The sequence below is a fragment of the Anser anser genome (genome assembly GCF_964211835.1).
Source record: "Anser anser genome assembly, chromosome: 33".
Classification (NCBI taxonomy): Eukaryota; Metazoa; Chordata; class Aves; order Anseriformes; family Anatidae; genus Anser; species Anser anser.
In genome coordinates, this window is record NC_139754.1 from 495,394 (window position 1) to 515,020 (window position 19,627).

Genomic DNA, 19,627 nt, shown 5'->3' on the forward strand with positions numbered 1-19,627 from the left:
AGGCTGGGCAGAGAAAGCACTGAGAGCACCCCTTGGGGGGGGAAGGACCTGGGCGTGGTGGTTGATGAGAAGCTCGACATGAGCCGGCAATGTGTGCTTGCAGCCCAGAAAGCCACCCGTACCCTGGGCTGCACCAACAGCAGCGTGGGCAGCAGGGCGAGGGAGGGGGCGAAGGAGGAAATTCTTCCCTCAGAGGGCGGTGAGGCCCAGGCCCAGGCTGCCCAGAGGAGCTGCGGCTGCCCCATCCCTGGCAGAGCCCAAGGCCAGGCTGGATGGGGCTGAGGGCAGCCTGGGCTGGGGGGAGGTGTCCCTGCCCATGGCAGGGGGTGGCGCTGGGTGGGCTTTAAGGTCCCTTCCAGCCCAAACCAATGTATGGTTCTATGGTAGAATTCCCATCACCAGGGGTGCTTAAGATGCAGTTGAACATGGTGCTGGATTATTTCATCTATTTTTTTTTTTTCCATGAAACATTGAACTTCATCTTTTGATGTCCCATCCAACGTGGGCTGTCCTATGATTAAAATTCTGTGGTAATAAACAGCGTGTGCTAGAAATAGAAATAAAAATAATCTGTTTCAATGAATTCAATCCTGATGTACAGCACAGAATTGTTAAATTTATTTGAAGAAGTGGTGCGGGACCACAGTACTGTAGAAACAACATACACTTTCTATTATTGTTTGTATAATAAGGATGAATTGTGAGTAGAAAATACCATCCTCAGTTTCACTTATATCAGGCTGCAGAAGTCAATGTGGACTCAAATTCGCTGAAGTCATTTGCAGGGATCCCAGTGACTTCACTAGAACTGTGAATCTGGATAATGTAATGACTGGCAAAAGCGTGTGGTATCTGAAAATAGTTCATTCATGTTATAATAGTTTGTTCATTCAGCTTTATTTCTCTGTGAAATGATATTACTGCATTTCATACAATCATATATAGCAGAAATTTCCAAAGCTTTTCTAGCATGGCAACATAGACGAGGCCCACATTACTCTATCTAGTGGCAGAAAATGGCTGATGTAGGCTCTTGCTACACAGCTTACTGGTCCAATTTACTGCATACATACAGAGGAGCTAATGTGCATGGCTCTAAGAAACGGGCTGGTAGCAAGCTGCTCTTCAGGTGGGATATCCTAAGGGACTTTCAACTGACATTTGTAATCTACTCATTACCATGCCTCTAAATATGATCAGCTACTTAAATGTTTTCTATATGTTTGTCCGACCATATCGAAACATAAAGAAAGATGGAATTTTCTGAAGTGAATGTGTTAGCGTGTTTAGAGCAAGGTTATGTTAGTAAATCGTATGATCTGCAGGTCAAAGTGTCAGGTGGTATAATAAGCTCAATTTATTTGCTCTCTAAATTGGATTAATCACTGTAATGTCTCTTCATAAGCATAATTTCAAAAAGATTTTAAAATTTATCAGATATTTCATGTTCAGTACATGGAAATTAAACTCTGCTTTTGTGAAGATATACAAAACCAACCAAACAAGTATTTATTATCACTTATTTATGTAGTTTGAAACAATTCAGAAAATATGCCTTCCATTTCCAGTAGCTTGGAAGCATTGTTTTTGGAAAGCATATTCTAGACATAAAATGTTATCTTAGAAATTAGTTGAATTTATGTGGAGAGCAAAAATAGTGTCCTTTGCTTTCAGAACTATACAGCAGATACAGCTGACTGACTAATCAAAGAATGTTGCATGGTTTGATTTCTCCATGATTTGGTCCTTCTCTAGGTGTTAAATTTGCATGTTATTGATGATGACATTCCGGAGTTAAATGAATATTTCCGTGTGACATTAGTCTCTGCAGTGTCTGGAGATGGGAAACTAGGTTCAACTCCTACCAGTGGAGCAAGTATAGATCCAGAAAAGGAAACTACTGATATCAGCATCAAAGCCAGTGACCACCCATACGGTAACAATGATGGGAATTATACAGCTTTGTTTCAGATTATTGTGTAGTTCTTTCCAGTCAGATGAAAACTTTGCTTGGTTGTAATAGTTGAGGAAGCAATCTCATATATTCCACTTTATCTAACTTGAATTAATTCATTGTTTATATACATGAATGAATACTGAATTAGTTTTCTTTTATAATTTTACAAAAAGGCCTCAAATCTTCCCTGCCCAAACAAGCAATGATTCTCTTGTGAGGGCAAATAAAGGCTCTGCATGTAGTTGATCCTGTCCAGGTTTTTCATCAAATGAGAATTCCTGACAATGAGAGTCATTTCTCCATATGTCTTGTACCAGTAAATACGCAAAACCGTGGCCTGTGAGGCTCTTTTGGGAAGAGAAGGTTTTATTATTGTGCTGTGCCTTTTATCAAGACTGACAAGAATATCAGTGAGAGAGGGTAAGGCACACAGCACATCTCTGGAAATAGTGTGATTGAGGCTTAAGGGTATACTGGTATATGTGGTTTTTAATTTCAGAACCATCACAAGATATGTTATCAATCACTTTATTTAAATTGTTTATCATCTTTAAAATTTGTTATGAAAAGCCATGTAAGTAGTAATTCTTGTCTTCCAGGTCTGCTCCAGTTCTCTGTGGGGCCACCTCCTCAGCCAGGTGATAAAATGATTCTTCCAGCCTCTTCTGTGCCCCATATTACTATTAAAGAAGAAGCTGGACACGTCAGATTACTGGTAGTTCGTGCACAAGGCCTTCTTGGAACAGTTCTGGTGGAATACAGAACAGTGCCAGTCACAGCTTTCAGTCCCAAAGATTATCAGGTATGGCAACTGCCAAGGTGGTATAATTGTTTTGGAATTAATTAGAGTTATTTATCGTGGAGATAGCTTTCAGTTTGACTGCTCTAGCCCAGCTATGATTCTTTCACAGAAAGACTACTTTACAAGGTGATGTGGCAAATGGATATGTAATATTCACTTAAAAATATACATCATGTGACTTCTCCATTCTTTTCTCTGCAGTAAGTTGCATTGTCTAGGAAAAGCCTCTGGTTTTGAACTTTTTTTTTTTTTCTTAACAGAGTTTCCAGTGTAGCAATTTGTGAGTTTTGCTGTTGTTACAGACCATATTATTCAAGTGCATGTACAGGTTAACATTATGCTTGTACATACTGGGATTTGTATATGCCTAGCAAAATAACCTGCATGTATCTGCACTTGCTTGTCCAACTGATCATTTGTGCAGAAAAATAAGAAAAATGTACATGAATGCAGATGCTCACCAGTATGTCAACTTAGATGTCTTCTTCTTTTTTTTTTTCTTTTGTAAAACAGATTTTTCAGATTTTTTTTTAAAGCTTAAGTGAGGAAAAGTAGATGTTTTGAAAAAGACAAAATGAAGGTTCTGTTTCTTTTTTTTATATGGATGAAAACATTAGACTTGAACAAAAATATGAAGAGCTCTTATATTGCAGGCTGTTGTGGGTACACTGGAATTTCAGCCAGGAGAAAGATACAAGTACATTACTGTTAACATCACTGATAATACTATTCCTGAATTAGAAAAAACGTTTAAAGTGGAGCTGTTGAACCCAGAGGGAGGAGGTAAGGCACATATATCAGTCCCTTAGTTGTATTTTCATGACCTCTACTCGTTCATAAAAATCTTGTCTTTCTTGGCATTATTTTCTATGTTATTTCTGAAAACAAACAAAAAGCACCTCTACATCCCCACCCCCATACAGCTGTCTTTTTTCGTAGGGAAGAACTGTTCCTCAGTTCTTTTCTTAATCCTTGGTGGAAACAACCAGATCCCATAGCAAGTATATTATTACCATGTATTAGGGAAAGTGTATCACTGCCATCTGTTAGGTCATCTAAAGGCAATTGCTGCTTTTCACTTTGTATAACTTCATGGTTGGTAATGAGAACTAAAATAATGCAAAAATATATTAGCAATATGTTGCATTTCAAAAATATGGAATATTTATAAAATATTTAAGGCTAAACAGTCAAAGTGTTGTGTTTTTGTTTGTTTGTTTTGGGTTTTTTTTGTTTTGTTTTGTTTTTTCTTCCACATGAGTGAAATCAGAAGAACTGCAATACATAGGTCAAATGGATTATAGCAGTAATAGGCTGTGGATGTTGAGGGCCATAGGGAGTTTGCTGAGCTGTAGCTGCAGAGGTAGCTCGTAGATAACTGTCTGTAAGAACAAGACAAACACTTGAAAGAATTATTGGTTTGAAGGGCTAGTCTGAAGGGACAGCAAAGCATAGTGGTGCTGCCACATAAACCCCTGAATACCTTACAGATTTTTTTTTCCATTTGAGAAAAATTTTAACGGAGATTGTAAAGCTTGTTGGAGGGAAAAGTAATTAGAAACACTGACAGCCATAAATTGATTTTTTTTTTTAAACTGATGTTATTTTTTTAAACAATTCGGAAATTGCAAGTGTGGTCCCTTCTGGGAGGATGTATCAGATTTCCTTGAATTAATCCAGCTCTCTGCTATGATTGTATGTGTCTATGGTGCAACATGGTCTCAGTGATTCTTTTGGTAAAGTCTTGAGACTTTTCACGTATTTTGTCTTTTTGGTTGAATAGTTGTTTTGTTAAAAGGAGTCAAACTTTTCTCTTTCAAATTGTTGTGACAGAAAATTTACAACTAACTTTAGTAATCCAGTAACTATATAGCCTTTTTAAAATGAGCCTTCTTTTTGGCCTTTCCAACACAAACACAAAGCTTATGAAGTCCCCATTAGTTAAGTTTTCTGCAGATTTTCCCAACATTTTCACTTTGTGAGAAAATATTAGAATAAGGAGCTTGAGGGACTTTATCGTCTCCCCTACCTTTTTTTTTTTTTTTTTTTTCAATTTAGATTCCTCCATGACAAGCCTCAGTTAGGAGTGAGAAAGGGGAAATACAAAATGGGGACACAAAGAGGGAAAGAGAGGAAAGATAAACTATGTGTATGTGTTTTCTTTCATTCTGACTTCCCATTGCTATTTCCAATGTCATAAATTAAGTAAGAGGTGGCATATGTAAATATTTCAGTCTTTATTAGAACTCCTGTACACTTTCAGAAGCAAAGTTGATACCTTCCTAGAGTGCTTCCCTCTTTTTTTCCTGTTGTCCAGAATAGTTTAAATTTCTCTTTGCTTGCGCTCTGATTTATAAATGTATATATGTGTATATATCTGTATGTCTGTCATCTTAAAGTTGCTGAGCTCTTTAGAAATGATGGCAGTGGTAGTGGTGATGGGAACATGGATTTCTTCCTTCCAACTGTCCATCAGCATGGTAAGCATTTTGGATTAATCTTTATTTCTTTATGCTAACTGTAATATCCCTCATGAACTACACTACTGACACAGTTTATCATAGTGTTATTTTGCTTGTGGTTTGAGATATATCATAGAGTCCTGTCAAAACATTCTTTCCCATTTTAAAAAAGGCTTAATTTCAACAACAGTCAATACTAACCGTAATACAGAAAATAACAGCTTCTCTATCTTCAAAGCTGTATTTTTATAGAACACAATGTAGTTATTCCAGAAGTAGTTAGAAAAATTAGCTTTGTTTGTAAATTTTGTAAAATTTTCTGGAGAGCAAAGAGGAGAGAAACTTTTTAAATTTAAGGTAATTTAAAAATTACCTGACTGTGTGTTTTGATACTTTCTTTTGCCACTTGCTTTATGCTTTGATCTCTGCATCTCAAAAATACTCTTAATAAAAAGTGGTGTTAGCTCTTTTTTTTCTAAAAGAATGCTTTGATTATTTTTCATTTTTGAAGTCTATTTTTGTCACAACATACAGAAAACAAAGATAATTTAATCTTGAGAAAATTAAAAACATACAATATGCAGAAATAAGATGAAAACAAAAGCACCTACTATGAGGGAAACGCTAATGATGGCGGATTTTGAATTAAACCCTAGAGACCTGAAAATATTGTGTTAGCACCCATTATCGAAATCAAATAATTTATTCCACAGTGACAGCCTGATTTTCTGTTTTATTTGAAAATACAAAGGAGTTCAGTTTGAACCTGAGAGTAAGTCTGTGGTTTAACCACTTTTTGGAACTTCCTGGGAAGTGTTGTTTCCTCTTCTGTGTTTCCAGATTTTTTTTAAAATGCCAGGCTCTTTCTCTTTCTAAGCAGCAAGTTATCTCACACAAGATGATCATTACAGTAGTAGAATTTCCTGGACTAGCTTTTTCTTTGTTCCAGCTTCAGTTAAAATAGTACCTGCTTTTGTCCTGTCTGCACTGCTTACACTGTGTTTTACCACGTAACTCTCCCCTACCCTAAATTCTAGTTCATTTTCCTTAATTAGACAAGTAATTTTATTTTTGATCCTCTCTTAAAATATTTGCATTTTATATGTTGCTTTGGAGTGTTGTTCCATAGAAGGGCTGCCAGGACTGCATTATTGAAAGTGAGTTCCTTATCCATGTGGATAATTATTCCACATTTAAAACAAAAAAAAAACACACCACAAAATGCAAAACAGCAGAAATATTCCAGTTATGCTTTTCTGTGTGCTTTTTGTAACAAACTTCCTTAGCTTTTAAGAAAAGATGGTATAAAAAAATAACTCATTTTGGCACTTGCACTTACAGCCAGCTTGGGAATTGCATCCCACATCGTTGTGACTATTGAGGCTTCTGATGATGCTCATGGCGTCTTTGAGTTCAGTACTGAGTCACTCTCGGTAAATGGAACTGAGCCTGAAGATGGAGATAGCAATATTATGTTGCAGGTTAGAAAGTTTTGGGTCTCATATTGCTATGCAATCCTCTTTTATGTCTATTTTACAGAGCATTCTGCAATATTTTTATAATAGGTCTACAGCATTTTAACTTAACTTTATCATGTACATTTGTCTTGACATTTTATACTTCACTTTCTAAAGTGTATCTTTCAGCTTAAAACTAAAATGTTTTATATAAGTTTAAATTTACTTCTACTTGTTTACATTTGAGGTATGAATATTTTAAAGTAAGTGCTGATGACACAACAAATACAGCAAAGCTAAGATGATAAAGATTACACTGTTTTTAAAATTAGTTTATTTTTAACTCATCATGTCAATGACTTTGCACTGTATATAATGGAGGGGCTGGATTGTGTGCAGCTTGCAGTTGGCAATGACATGCTTAAGATCCTCCGGGTAAGGATTAAGGGACATGGAAATAAGTTATAACAATAAGATGAAGTTGTTGTGGGAGTCTGCTATAGACCACCCAGCCAGGAGGACAACATTGCCAAATTATTCTATAATGAACTAAGGGATATCTCTAGGTCATCTGCCCTTGTCCCTGTGGGTGACTTCAACTTCCCAGATGTTAGCTGGGAATACCATACAGCCAATACAAACAGGTACTGGAAATTCCTGAGGCACGTTAACAATAACTTGTTGGTACAGTTACTCTGGAAGCTGACTAAGAAAGGTGCCCTCCAGATTTGTTGCTTGTAAACAGTGAGGGTCTTGTGGGTGAAGTGGTGATTGGAGGCTGTCCTGGCCATAGTGACCATGAGATGGCTGAGTTTAAAATCTTTGGTAATAGGAGGAAAACTGCCAGCAAAAGTTCAGCCCTAGCTATGGAGACAGCAGACTTCAGACTACTCAGTGAACTAGTTTGTGAGGTCCCCTTGGAACCTGCTTTTGAAGGTATTGGAGTCCATCAGTGCTGGTTAGTTAAGTAACACCTCTTAAGAGCACAGGAACAGGCAATTCCAAAGAGTCAGAAGTTGAGCAAGCTGGGCAGAAGGCCAGCTTGGCTGAGCAGGGATCTTATTCTAGAATTTAGGCGAAAAAGGAAAATCTGTGGGCATTGGAAGCAAGGTCAGTTGAACAAGGACTACAGAGGTGATGTTCACTCAGAGTTGAAGCTGGCCAGTACTGTGGGGACAACAAAAAGTGCTTTTTTTAAAGGATGCTAACAGCAAAAGGAGGAGCAGAGAAAACATTGATCCATTACTTGTTGAGGTTGGTAACCTCACAAATAAGTACGCCAATAAAGCAGAGGTTAACGCCTTCTTTGCCTCTGTCTTTAACACCAATGATGGGCTCGGGGACACCCAAAGCTCTGAATTTCAGGACTGTGATGATGATAAACTCCCAGCCAACTTTGAACTTGTGCAGGATTTGCTGCTCCAGCTGGATGCATATAAGTCTATGGGGTCCAGTGGGATTAATCCCAAAGTACAGAAAGAGCTGGCTGATGTCATTGCAAGACCTCTCTCAATAATTTTTCAATAGTCTTGGAGTCTGGAGAGGTCACAGTTGACTGGAATTAAGTTAAACGAGGAAGTGCTGGATTCTGCACCTGGCAAGGGGCAATGCTGGCTGTACGGACAGGCCTGGGGACAAGAGGCTGAAGAGCAGCCCCATGGAAAGGGATCTGGGGGTTTTGCTTGACAGCAAGAGAAATATGAACCAGCAGTGTGCCTTAGCAGCCAAAATGGTCAACTGTGTTCTGGAGCATAAGGCACAGCAATGCTGGATGGTCAAGGGAAGGGATTGTCCTGCTCTGCTCTGTGCTGGTGAAGCCTCACCTCTAGCACTGTGTGTGCTACAATATATGAAGGACATAAACTATTAGAGAGCATCCAAAGGAGGGCTACTATGGTGGTGAAGGGTCTAGAGGGCAAGAAGTATGAGGAGCGGCTGAGGTCCCTGGGTTTGTTCAGCCCAGAGCAGAGCAGGCCGAGGGGAGGTCTCATGGCGGCCTGCAGCTCCCTCACGAGGGGAGCGGAGGGGCAGGCGCTGAGCTCTGCTCTCTGGGGACAGCGACAGGACCCGAGGGAACGGCATGGGGCTGGGACAGGGGAGGGTCAGGCTGGGGGTTAGGGAAAGGTTCTGCACCCAGAGGTGGTCGGGCACTGGGACAGGCTCCCCAGGGACATGGTCACAGCACTGAGCTGCCAGAGTTCAAGAAGCATTTGGACTACTCTGTCAGACATGCGATTTGATTTTGGGTGGTCCTGTGTGGAGTCAGGTGTTGGACCTGATAATCCCTGTGGATCTTTTGTAACTCAGGATATTCTGTGATTCTGTGACTTTGCTGTATGCCATTTTACACTTTTATGTTCTTCTTTCTTATAGTACAAAGAAATACATAAATCTTTGTGTTTTCCACTTAGGTTGTGAGAACTCATGGGGCCCTGTCTGAGGTGACTCTGTATTGGGTCATAGTCTGTGATCTTACAGAAGACCTGGTCTCTGCATATGGGAATGTAACATTTGATGTTGGCCAAGTGAGAGCAAATATTACCATACAAGTTTCTCCTGACAACGTGCCTGAACTGGATCAGGTGTTTTCAGTTTTGATCATCAATGTGTCCAGTGGTCGTCTTGGAAATCACACTAATGCAACATTAACAGTTTTAGCTAATGATGATCCATATGGACTGTTCATCTTTTCTGAGAGAAACAGACCAATAAAAGTTGAGGAAGAAACAAAAAATATCTCCCTGACAATAGTAAGGCTTGGTGGTCTTCTTGGTACAGTAGTGGTTACATACAGAACTTTAGGTGATGATGAAAAGTCACCCTTTCTTCCACCTGATGTTGTTAGAGCAATACAAGGAGAAGATTATATACCCATTACTGGTTATGTGATCTTCGCAGCCAATGAAAGCGAAGCCACAATATCTTTGCCTATTTTGGATGATTATGATCCTGAGAGGTCAGAATCTGTTTTTGTGGAGCTAAACAATACTGTTTTGATCGACAAAGTACAGGATCGGCCAAGTAAGTGTCTTTCATATGTAAACCAAAAGCTTAAATATGTAGGCTAATATTTATATTTAATAGGATAAAATGCAGCAATTGAAATTACAGTAAAATTTTACCTCTGCCTAACTCTGTATAGTTAAGAATCCTGTAAGTTATATGTCAGAGTATCTCACATTAAGTATGAAGATTCTGTGTGTCAGCATATATTTCCTTTACCACAAAATTTTGTCAGGGGTGGACATTTCTTTCTCCCTTCTGCATCTGCTTTATCCCAGGTGTTTTAGGCCAACTGTATTACTGTATTGGTTTTGTGTGCTAATACCTGCTCACCTGTTGTTTCTGTAAAGCACAATGATAGGAAATAAGCTAGTTGCACTTACTGAAAGCGAAAAAAGCCTTTTAAACATTAAGTGGTGTAGAATTGCAGCTTCATGCTGGCTTTTTAGCGTAGAGGATGTTTGCCCGATCAGATAAATTCAGGTCATTACAGCCTTATTTATGCTTAAGAGCTTCTTGGCATGCCTAATTTCCCTTCCCTCTCCCCCATGACTCTCCCACATTAATCTTGATTTTTAAGGGAAACACTACAAAAAATTCTACTGGGAAACTGAAAGGTTACTTATAGTTCATCATTGCTAGTGTAAAATTCTATTGTCCTATGGACAAATAAATAAGTAATTTTGCTAGTACCTCACCTCTTCAAAGAACTGGTGTTTTGTATGCTCCACAGCAGGGTAGAATAATAAGTTAGTAAGAATGTGGATTTTCTGACATAATATAATTCAAACATCAAAAATATGCTTGTGCAGTTTGTAGTTATATTTTGTCCAAATCTAAAATGAAAATTTTATTGAAAGCTAGTAGTGGCCATCCACTAAACTCAGGTGTATGTATATGAACAGTATAGCCATATATAGGAGGCATTTCAGGCTTGCTCTAAGAGGTTTTTTTTATATTTCAGTTGTAAATTCTCCTCGTCTTGGATCAGTGGGTGAGACTATAGCTCATGTAATTATCAATGCCAATGATGATGCTTTTGGAACACTTCAGCTTTCAGCTTCAGCTGTGCGAGTTGCTGAAAATTATGTTGGACCAATCATTAACGTGACCAGAACTGGGGGAATTTTTGCAGATGTTTCTGTGAAATTCAAAGCTATGCCAATAACTGCAACAGCTGGTAAGAAATCAAAATAGCAGAAATACACATTCTGTGTTAAACCAGAAAGAGCATACTGTATGCTTCGAGTAACCAAAGCAAGCAAGTGTGTATTGAATGCAGTCTAGTAAAACAAGTAGAAAAAATACCAAAGTGTGAGATACTTACTGAGTGTACTTAGGAGACAGGAATTCAGGTCCTATAGAAGAGACCTTACATCAAATTTAAAAAAACTCAGAGATATCATCACTGAAGAATCTAGCAAGAAAACTAAGGAAAGGAATTGGCTGTTTGTTTCCCTGGTGGCCACTCACTTTCTCAAAAAAATAAAATAAAATAAAAAATCCTGTAGTAGTATATATAGCTAGTACTTAGTCCTTTGTACATATTTCAACCTACCATACATGGCTTATTTGAGTTTCTTGGAGGGAAATTGAGAGCTGGTGACTCCTCTGTGAAACAGACAAATGTTAAGCACAATTCAAGAAGACTTTTACTTTGCAAATGAAAGGTAAAGCTCTCAGGTGATCCCTGAAAAGCTCCACGAGGGAAGGAGTGACCTTATGTCCTTTAGTAAAATCTCCTTTGAAAAAGGTACTTCTGTTTCATTTTATCTCTTGGAAAGCCAGACAACTATCAGAAATCAAATATAGAAATGTCACAGTTGTGTGATCTTCTCAATGGAAGATAATAATGGACCTTTTGTAATTGCTTCTTGGACTGACAGTGTAAACTCTGTTTTGGCCAAGATGAGATTTATTTTCATCCATCCAGATATCTAAAAGGCACTAGGAAATAAACAATTGTATTTTCTGGGTATGAAGATAAAGAAAAAAAAAACACAAAAAAACACACCAACATATGAACACAAGGGAATGCAAAAAGAACAGATAAATATTAGTGCTGATAAACATTAGTGATGTTTCATAATGAACCAGAATGCCTTAATATTCTTCTGTGTTTTGATTGTTTTGTTATTTTTTCATGTACAAATCTAGGTGAGGACTACAGTGTAGCCTCATCAGATGTTGTCTTACTAGAAGGAGAAACAAGTAAAGCTGTGCCAATTTATATAATTAATGATATCAATCCTGAAGTTGAGGAGTCCTTTTATGTTCAGCTGCTGAATCAAACGACAGGAGGAGCCTTGCTTGGATCTTTGACGAGGGCAGTCATAACCATTGAGGCTTCTGATGACCCGTTTGGATCCTTTGGTAAATGAGTCTTATTTGCATATTTTCTCTTGTCCAGTAGCAATCTGCTGATTTGTGGGTGAGTTATTACTGGGCAATGGAATAAAAATTTTCAGAATACAAAAAGGGAAGTCTGGATGAACACAGTAAAGGACAAAATAAGATAAACTAAATTAAAACGTGTAAGTAAGGGCAAATGGTGCCCTTATATAGCGAAATTGAAGCATTCAGTCAACTTATATATCAAGATTTTGTGAGACGAAGGTGGATTTTGGAGTCTCCTAATGGGGATGGATTTTAATTTAATTTGTATTTTTTTATCTATTCTAAATGTTGCATTTCTGCAATAGCTTGAAGCTTAAGTTTACATGCCAAAACCTGTTTAGATAGTGCAGTGTCATTGTTTTACAAAATAATCAGGCAAAGCAGGTTTAAATATCTGGGGAAATTGGAAAGTACAAATATGACTTAAATTGCGTTCTTGTATGTTCTGGTTGTTAGTTATTGTAGTTTTTCTTCTTTCTATCATTATCAGTAAAATGGATTGTGGACACTTTCCAAAAATAGTTTCATTACACAGGTTTTGAGAAAAAAATGGTAATTTCAAAAATTTAATGACATTTTAGAAATTTATCTTTTCTATTTATTTTTTCTATTTCAGTATTTCTGGTGTATGTTTTCCAGCCATTTTATTTGACTTACTCTTTCTCCCTTTAGTACCCTACTTTATTTCAGTTATTCCATTTTATCAGCAAAATGTAAAGGAAATTGACAAAAGTAAATAATTCCACATGGATAATTCATTAACTTCATTCTTAACAACTAAAGATTTTATACAAGAAAGACTTACATTTGAAACAATTTAGATGGAATATGTTGACACATTTTTTCCATACGTGACATAAAAAATGATAAAAAATTTCCTCACTGGGAAAAATTACCTTCTGACCGTCTTCTAAAAACTTAGATCATGGCTAGCCTTGAACAATGGATACGTTGGAATAAACTCTTGGGTGGGGGCTGAATTTTCATGCCAATTTTATTTGCAGATAAAATGATACTGAAAGTTCAATTTGAAGTTTAAACCTGATTAACATTTTTTTAATTGTGCAAATGAATGCAATCAAGTGAAATAAAATATATAATTCAGTAACTAGGATGGTGTTTTTATTTTAAATATTACTGTTAATGAAATACACCTCTTTGTGCTGCACTTCAGTGTTCCAGATGACCGAATTTACTGTGGAGGAGCCTGAATCTGGATCAGTACCCATAAATCTGCCAGTAATCCGCAATGCTGGGACACTTGGTAACGTTACTGTTGAGTGGGTTGCTACCATTGGTGGACACCCTGCTGATGAGGACTTGCAGGTTGCCTCAGGCAATATTACTTTTGCCCCTGGGGAAGCCTTTCAGATGCTACTATTGGAAATCCTGGCTGATGATGTTCCAGAAATAGAAGAAGTAAGTCAAGCACTTACATCTTCCTTGAAGATGGTATTAATTTTGACTTGTTCTAGAAATATGTATGATGGAAAACAAGAAATGTTCCGGCAGGAAGGTGCTATAATTTCATGTTATACTTTGCTTGTAATTATTGTTAGAAAAACCACAAATTGTCTAGCTGCATTACTTCTTTTTCTTTTCTTCTCTTTGAGATTGTCCGTGTAGAATTAACTCAGGCCTCCAATGGTGGTGCTATTGGGTTAGATGGCGTGGCAAGTATTATAATACCTGCCAATGATAATCCTTATGGCACAGTTTTCTTTCATCAATCCTTATATCGAGTTCAGGAGCCACTAGAAAGAAATTTGCTGGCAAACATAACAGTCAGGCGAAGGTTTGTATAATGTTTGCTTTATTTGTAATTACTATTTATTCTTCACTTTTGTTTTCACTATAATGTCAAATTTCATGCTCCTCTCATAAAAATATGTGCATCAATTCTTTGATCTGCCATCTCAATGTATTTTCATTTCAAACACATTGTTTTTGAAGTAGATGTCTGTGTATTACATAAATTACTTAAACGTAGTATACATTGAAATGCACAATGTAAACTCAGCGTACACAGTGTACTATTCATTTTGTCCGTTTAATCATCAAATCATTTAAACCTGCATGGTAGCCTGTTCCTGTGATTTGAACAGGAGGACAAAATGGCCAGCCCTTACAGGATGAAAATAAGAGAAGGAAAACAGGTTTTATGCATGTGATCCTAGAGGAAGGATGCTAAGTCTGGGTGTCACCGGCTTTTTCTTCCTTGCAAGTAAGGAGAGCTGCCAAGTCCTGAAGAAGACTAAGTTAACTCCTAGAACCAAATGTTTACAAATATGCATTCTTAACAGACTACTACCTAAGCTATAAATAATCAAACTTGCTATCCACAAAAAAATAAGATAACTCAGTTATTCTGGTACTAGTTTCAAAGGGAATGCATTTTGATGTGTTATTTGGAATTTTTCAGCAATTCAGAAAGGGTCAGTTGATTTTGTTCACTTCTATTATTAACCCAGAAACATGTAGAATATTAGACATCCTTTGTCAACTAACAGAACTTTATTTTATTATAATGTCTTTTAGTGAGGGAAGATTTGGTCAGCTGCAGATTTTCTACAGCACTTCTGAGACTGACGTTGTAGCTCTTGCTGTGGAGCAAGGTCAGGATATCCTGGCCTACTACGAGCCTCCTGTACAAGGAATTCCTGACAAACCATCCAAGACCAGAGTGAATGTGTCAGCAGCAAGTGACCCTGTGTATTCCTGTGCAGCTCAGTGCCTAAAAGAACAAGCATGTTCAGCCTTTACATTTTCCAGTGCCTCAGGGATTCCTCTCTGCCTTTGGCTGACGTCAGATATCAGCCCATTAACTAACAACACTTCAGGGTTCCGGACCTACAAGAAAAACGTTACCAGTGCATTCGCCCTCTTCAGCACACAAGCCATCGCTGGCAGTGATTATGAACCTGTTACAAGACAGTGGGCCATAATGCAGGAAGGGGAAGAGTTTGCAAATCTAACAGTTACCATACTGCCTGACAGCCTGCCAGAACTGGATGAGAGATTCACTATAACCCTTTTGAAAGCAGAACTGATGAACGTCTCAGCCAGCTCAAAAAACCAACCAACCATAGGACAGCCAAATACCTCCACAGTTATCATAAGGATGAATGGAGACGCATTTGGAGTGTTTAAGATCTACAGTGTAAGTCCCAATGCAACAGAGAAAGGTCTGTATGTTGAAGTAGAGGAACGTCCTCAGACCAACGTGCAGCTAATGATACACAGAACAGAAGGCAGCCTGGGACAAGTGACAGTGGAATGGCGTGTCATTGGTGGGACTGCTACTCCAAACTTGGATTTTATAGGTGTCGGTGAGACTCTGGTGTTTGCTGAAGGTGAGACAAGCTCTCGTTTTGGCTTCTGTTTTGTAAAACTAAGAAAAAGAAAAAAGAACGTGACAAGTACACGATACTGTGGATGTTTTGACAACTGATATCTTCTTCTTAGGCTAAATTTTCCTGAATGCTAAGGATACACGTGCAAAAGAGTATGGTTGTTCATTAGCATGTAGCATTATCTTGCAGAACACACACAGTGGTAGCAAAGCACAATGAAATATCTAAGCACAATAAATACCTAAGGGTTTTTATTAAAGAAATATTGCAGTATAAATATTGCACTATAAAGATTTCCTTTACCACATAAGTAAGGATTAATAAAGTCGAAGATAGTTGTTACAGCAAGGATAATGGAAATGAGAATCAGGCCTAAGTGGTCTTTTGTTAGCCCTCGGTCACTACAGTACTAATTTTTCATGACATCTCTTTAAATTCTGAGATCATATTGTAACATAACAAAACATATTTAAACGTAACATAACAGAACATATTTAAAAGAATTGCAAACAGGACAAACAAGTCCCTCTCAGACATTACTTAAGTACCATGCAGCATGCTGTATTTTATGCTGTATTTTATTTTTTCAAAGTCTGAGTTAATCGAACTGATATTTTGAAAGCAATTTCCAGGTGCGTAGTAAAGATTCTAGTGTGCTAGCTTGATAAATCATCTGAATAGTAAGGCATGGCTGCTGGCAATGATTGTGAGGCTGACATGTAATTACATTACCAGTTATAAGTTTAGTAAAAACTGATTTTGAAGTATTTTGAAAGACAATCTAGCAGGAAATACATATGTATTCTGTAAATTGATATTCTAATGATCATAAAACACAGCTGGGTTATGCACACGCACTGAACAACAGGATTGTGTTGTAAATTTTAATGGATATATAGCGACTAGAGATTAACGGTGTTTGCTGCTTACATTATTATTCTTTGATAGTCCCAAAGGCAAGGAACTAACAAAATGTCATCCCATTTCAATGCATTCCCTGGCTCAGTAAATGTACTCATATTGAATGTACACCCTTGTGTAAATGGTTCATCGGAGAGCTTAGCACCTGGCAATTTATTTTTTTTTCAAGAATGATATTCCCCTTTTCTAAGTTAAATTTTAAAGTCATAGAATTTGTAATGAAAATAAAGAATTCTAGGCACTCCGAAATAATTCCTATATAATTAATTTCTACATAGTATATTTAATGATGTGATCGTTTTATTGGCTTAATGTGACTGATCAATAGTAATTAGATAAAATTTCATAATGACATTCACTGACTTCCAGAAAGGTAAATAAGTTTGTTTCATGCAATTTTAATATATTTTATGTATTTAATTATTTTCAAAATGAGATGATTGAGTCTTTTTACAAGGTGGTTTCCAAGTGGACACACGGTTGTATACGTTCTTCTCCTTGTAGGTGAAACAAAGAAGATGGTCACGCTGCCCATTATAGATGATCCAGAGCCAGAGGATGATGAAAGTATTGAAATCAGCCTGGTCCATACTGAAGGAGGGAGTCGAATTTTGCCCAGTTTTGACACTGTCACAGTGATTATTCTGGCAAGTGACAATGTGGCAGGAATTATAAGCTTCCATACAGCCTCAAGATCTGTTATTGGTTGTGAAGGTGTGTTCTTTGTGTTGACCACGCTCAAATTTTAATGCCAGTTTCCATCTTTGTGCTTTCAGTTGATAATGACTCACAATGATTGTGTTTCACTGTTCAGAGAACACCAGCAAGAAGTGAATATCCACATACCTGACATGTACTTTGAACTCTTGCAAGCATTCATAGAATCACAGAATGCTTAAGGTTGGAAGGGGCCTCTGGAGGTCATCTGGTCCTTTCCCCCTCAAGCAGGGCCACCTAGAGCAGGTTGCTCAGGACCATGTCCAGGCTTTTGAGTATCTCCAAGGAGGGAGACCCCACAATCTCTCTGGGCAACCTGTGCCAGTGCTCCCACACAGCACAAAAGTGCTGTCTGATATTCAGAGGGAACCTCTTGTGCTCCAGTTTGTGCCCGCTGCCTCTTGTCCTGTCCCTGGGCACCACTGACACGAGCCTGGCTCTGTCCTGTTCCACCCTCCCTTCAGGTATTGAAGGACACTGATGAGATCCCCCTGAGCCTCCCCTTCTCCAGGCTGAGCAGTCTCAGCTCTCACAGCCTCTCTTCCCTTCCCTTGATCACCTCGGTGTCCCTCTGTTGGAGTCTTCCCAGTACGTTTAGGTCTGTCTTGCACTGGGGAGCCCAGAGCTGGACCCAGTGCTCCAGGTGCAGCCTCACCAGTGCAGAGTAGAGGGGAAGGATAGCTCTCTCAGCCTGCTAGGGATACTTGGCCTAATTCAGCCCAGAATGCCATCAGCCTTCTTAGTAACAAGGCATGTTGCTGGCTCCTGCCCAGTGCAGTGTCCAGCAGGACCCCAAGCCCTTTCTGTCAAGCTGCTCTCCATCAGGGTGCACGCCCTGGTGCCTGGGGCTGCTCCCCGCCAGGGGCAGGACTCTGCCCTTCTCTTTGTTGGCCTGCACGAGGCTCCTGCCAGCCCACTTCATGACTGCCAACATACACACACCTAATAGTCATAAGCAAATCAGATCTATCAGCGACTTACAAAGAATTTAAAATATTCTAGAAAACATTCCTGCAGAAACACTAGGGTAACATCTTCCCTTTGTCTGTCCCATGAACCTGATGTTTTTTTATGGCAGATGATTTGGGAAGTAGCAATTATAAGAGAAAGCAAACATTTGAGAAAGAACAATAATAATTTGGTATGTACTAAACATTTCTACTATTGTTTTAAAGAATACACGGCATGTTTCATCTACAGTTTGATGCAGTTTTGCATAGGATGATAATAGTACTGGTGGTGATTGCTTTAGGTGGCCTTTGATGGAATCTCAGTGTATTGCAGTATCACGTTTCTCTGATGTTTGAACTGATGGGCAGGGAAAGTTCACAAAACAGGAACTTGTCCCCTAATGTGTGCACTACATTTTCTGTTTGAAGAAAAATGGCTTTCTCAACCAAAGGTTTTTTGTTTTGTTTTCCCAACATGAAAGGGCATCATAACCTTTGGTTTTTTATCTAGGTATGGTTTGTGTTAATTCTGTGCCAAGCCAGATGTGATATGATTAGCTAAGAAGAGCTGTTAATGAGCACAAGGAATTAATACAAACTGTCTCAGTCCCAAAGTCCCTGAATACTTTCAACTGGTTAAATGTTATTCATAGCATGCTACCAAATGCTGGCTGCTTGAAACTGAAGTACTTGGCTATAGTTCTATTATTATATATAGTTATTATTATATTATTTTTCCAGGTTGTGAAAAGAAATAGTTCATTGCCTTCCAGCCAGAAACAAAACAAGTGAACTAAGTGTCTTTGATTAAAAAAAAAAAGAGAGAGAAAAAGGGAGAAATAGAGAAAGAGCAAAAGAGCTAAGGCATTTAGATTATTTTAGTTTGTCAAAATATTTTTTTCATTCGAAAGCAAAATTTACCAGACATAAATCCAAATATCATTACTTTTACAGTTATTGTGTTATTGAAAATTTTCTGTTAAGTGAATACATTTTGTTTTCACAATGTGCATGTTATTTTTTACCTTATTGAGGATAAGTGTAGTATTTTTTATTGGACAGGGGTCTGCGACAGTTGTGTAACTGTATTACAAGAAAATGCACTGCAGTAGCTTAAAGTAATGAGGAAGAGGAGAGCGGCTGATGCTCCCTTCTTCACAGCGATAAATACCCACCTCTTTGTTTCTCTATGTAAGAGATGCATCACTTACTAAGTCACAATGTAGAAATGTAAAAGTATGGATAAGGATTAAATATTAAAAAAAATATTGAATTTAGCCTAATAACACTTTCAATCTTCAGAAATCAATTAGTGTTCATATTAGCATTTCTTCTGGATAGGAATACCAAAAAAATCTTGGTAAAGCTGGTAGGAAACATGGATCAGTAAATAACTACTTGGAATCTGTAATAATGACTTCAAGTTTCTTCTCAGTGTTTGGATTATAGTGGAACAGCTTTCTATATCATAAAGCATTTTTCCCAGTCTTCAATGAAAATTCATTATAACTTATAGAGATATATTGAAATAAGCTTTGCCTTATTTGTGTGTGTGTGTGTTTTCCCAATGGTACTAAACCATTGAAACCACTTTTCTTTTAAATCTTT

General features: G+C 38.0%; 1 protein-coding gene and 1 pseudogene across 2 annotated transcripts in view; both read left to right on the forward strand.

Moving 5' to 3' along the window:
• The first annotated feature begins 1,794 nt into the window (after positions 1–1,794).
• LOC310888285 (adhesion G-protein coupled receptor V1-like) lies at positions 1,795–14,470 on the forward strand. Its single transcript, XM_083814878.1, has 10 exons — positions 1,795–1,936; positions 2,557–2,759; positions 3,413–3,542; positions 5,159–5,239; positions 6,563–6,702; positions 9,090–9,699; positions 10,646–10,861; positions 11,839–12,054; positions 13,253–13,497; positions 13,692–14,470. The coding sequence occupies exons 2-10, from the start codon at positions 2,604–2,606 to the stop codon at positions 13,881–13,883; spliced, it is 1,986 nt and encodes a 661-aa protein (XP_083671004.1). The 5' UTR covers positions 1,795–1,936; positions 2,557–2,603; the 3' UTR covers positions 13,884–14,470.
• Positions 14,471–14,889: 419 nt separating this feature from the next.
• The window catches only part of LOC310888311 (adhesion G-protein coupled receptor V1-like), a 96,754-nt pseudogene continuing 92,016 nt past the window's right edge, over positions 14,890–19,627 (forward strand). Inside the window, exons 1-2 of the transcript in view lie at positions 14,890–15,431; positions 16,857–17,066. The product of the transcript in view is annotated as an adhesion G-protein coupled receptor V1-like (transcript). The remainder of the gene's footprint in view (positions 15,432–16,856; positions 17,067–19,627) is intronic.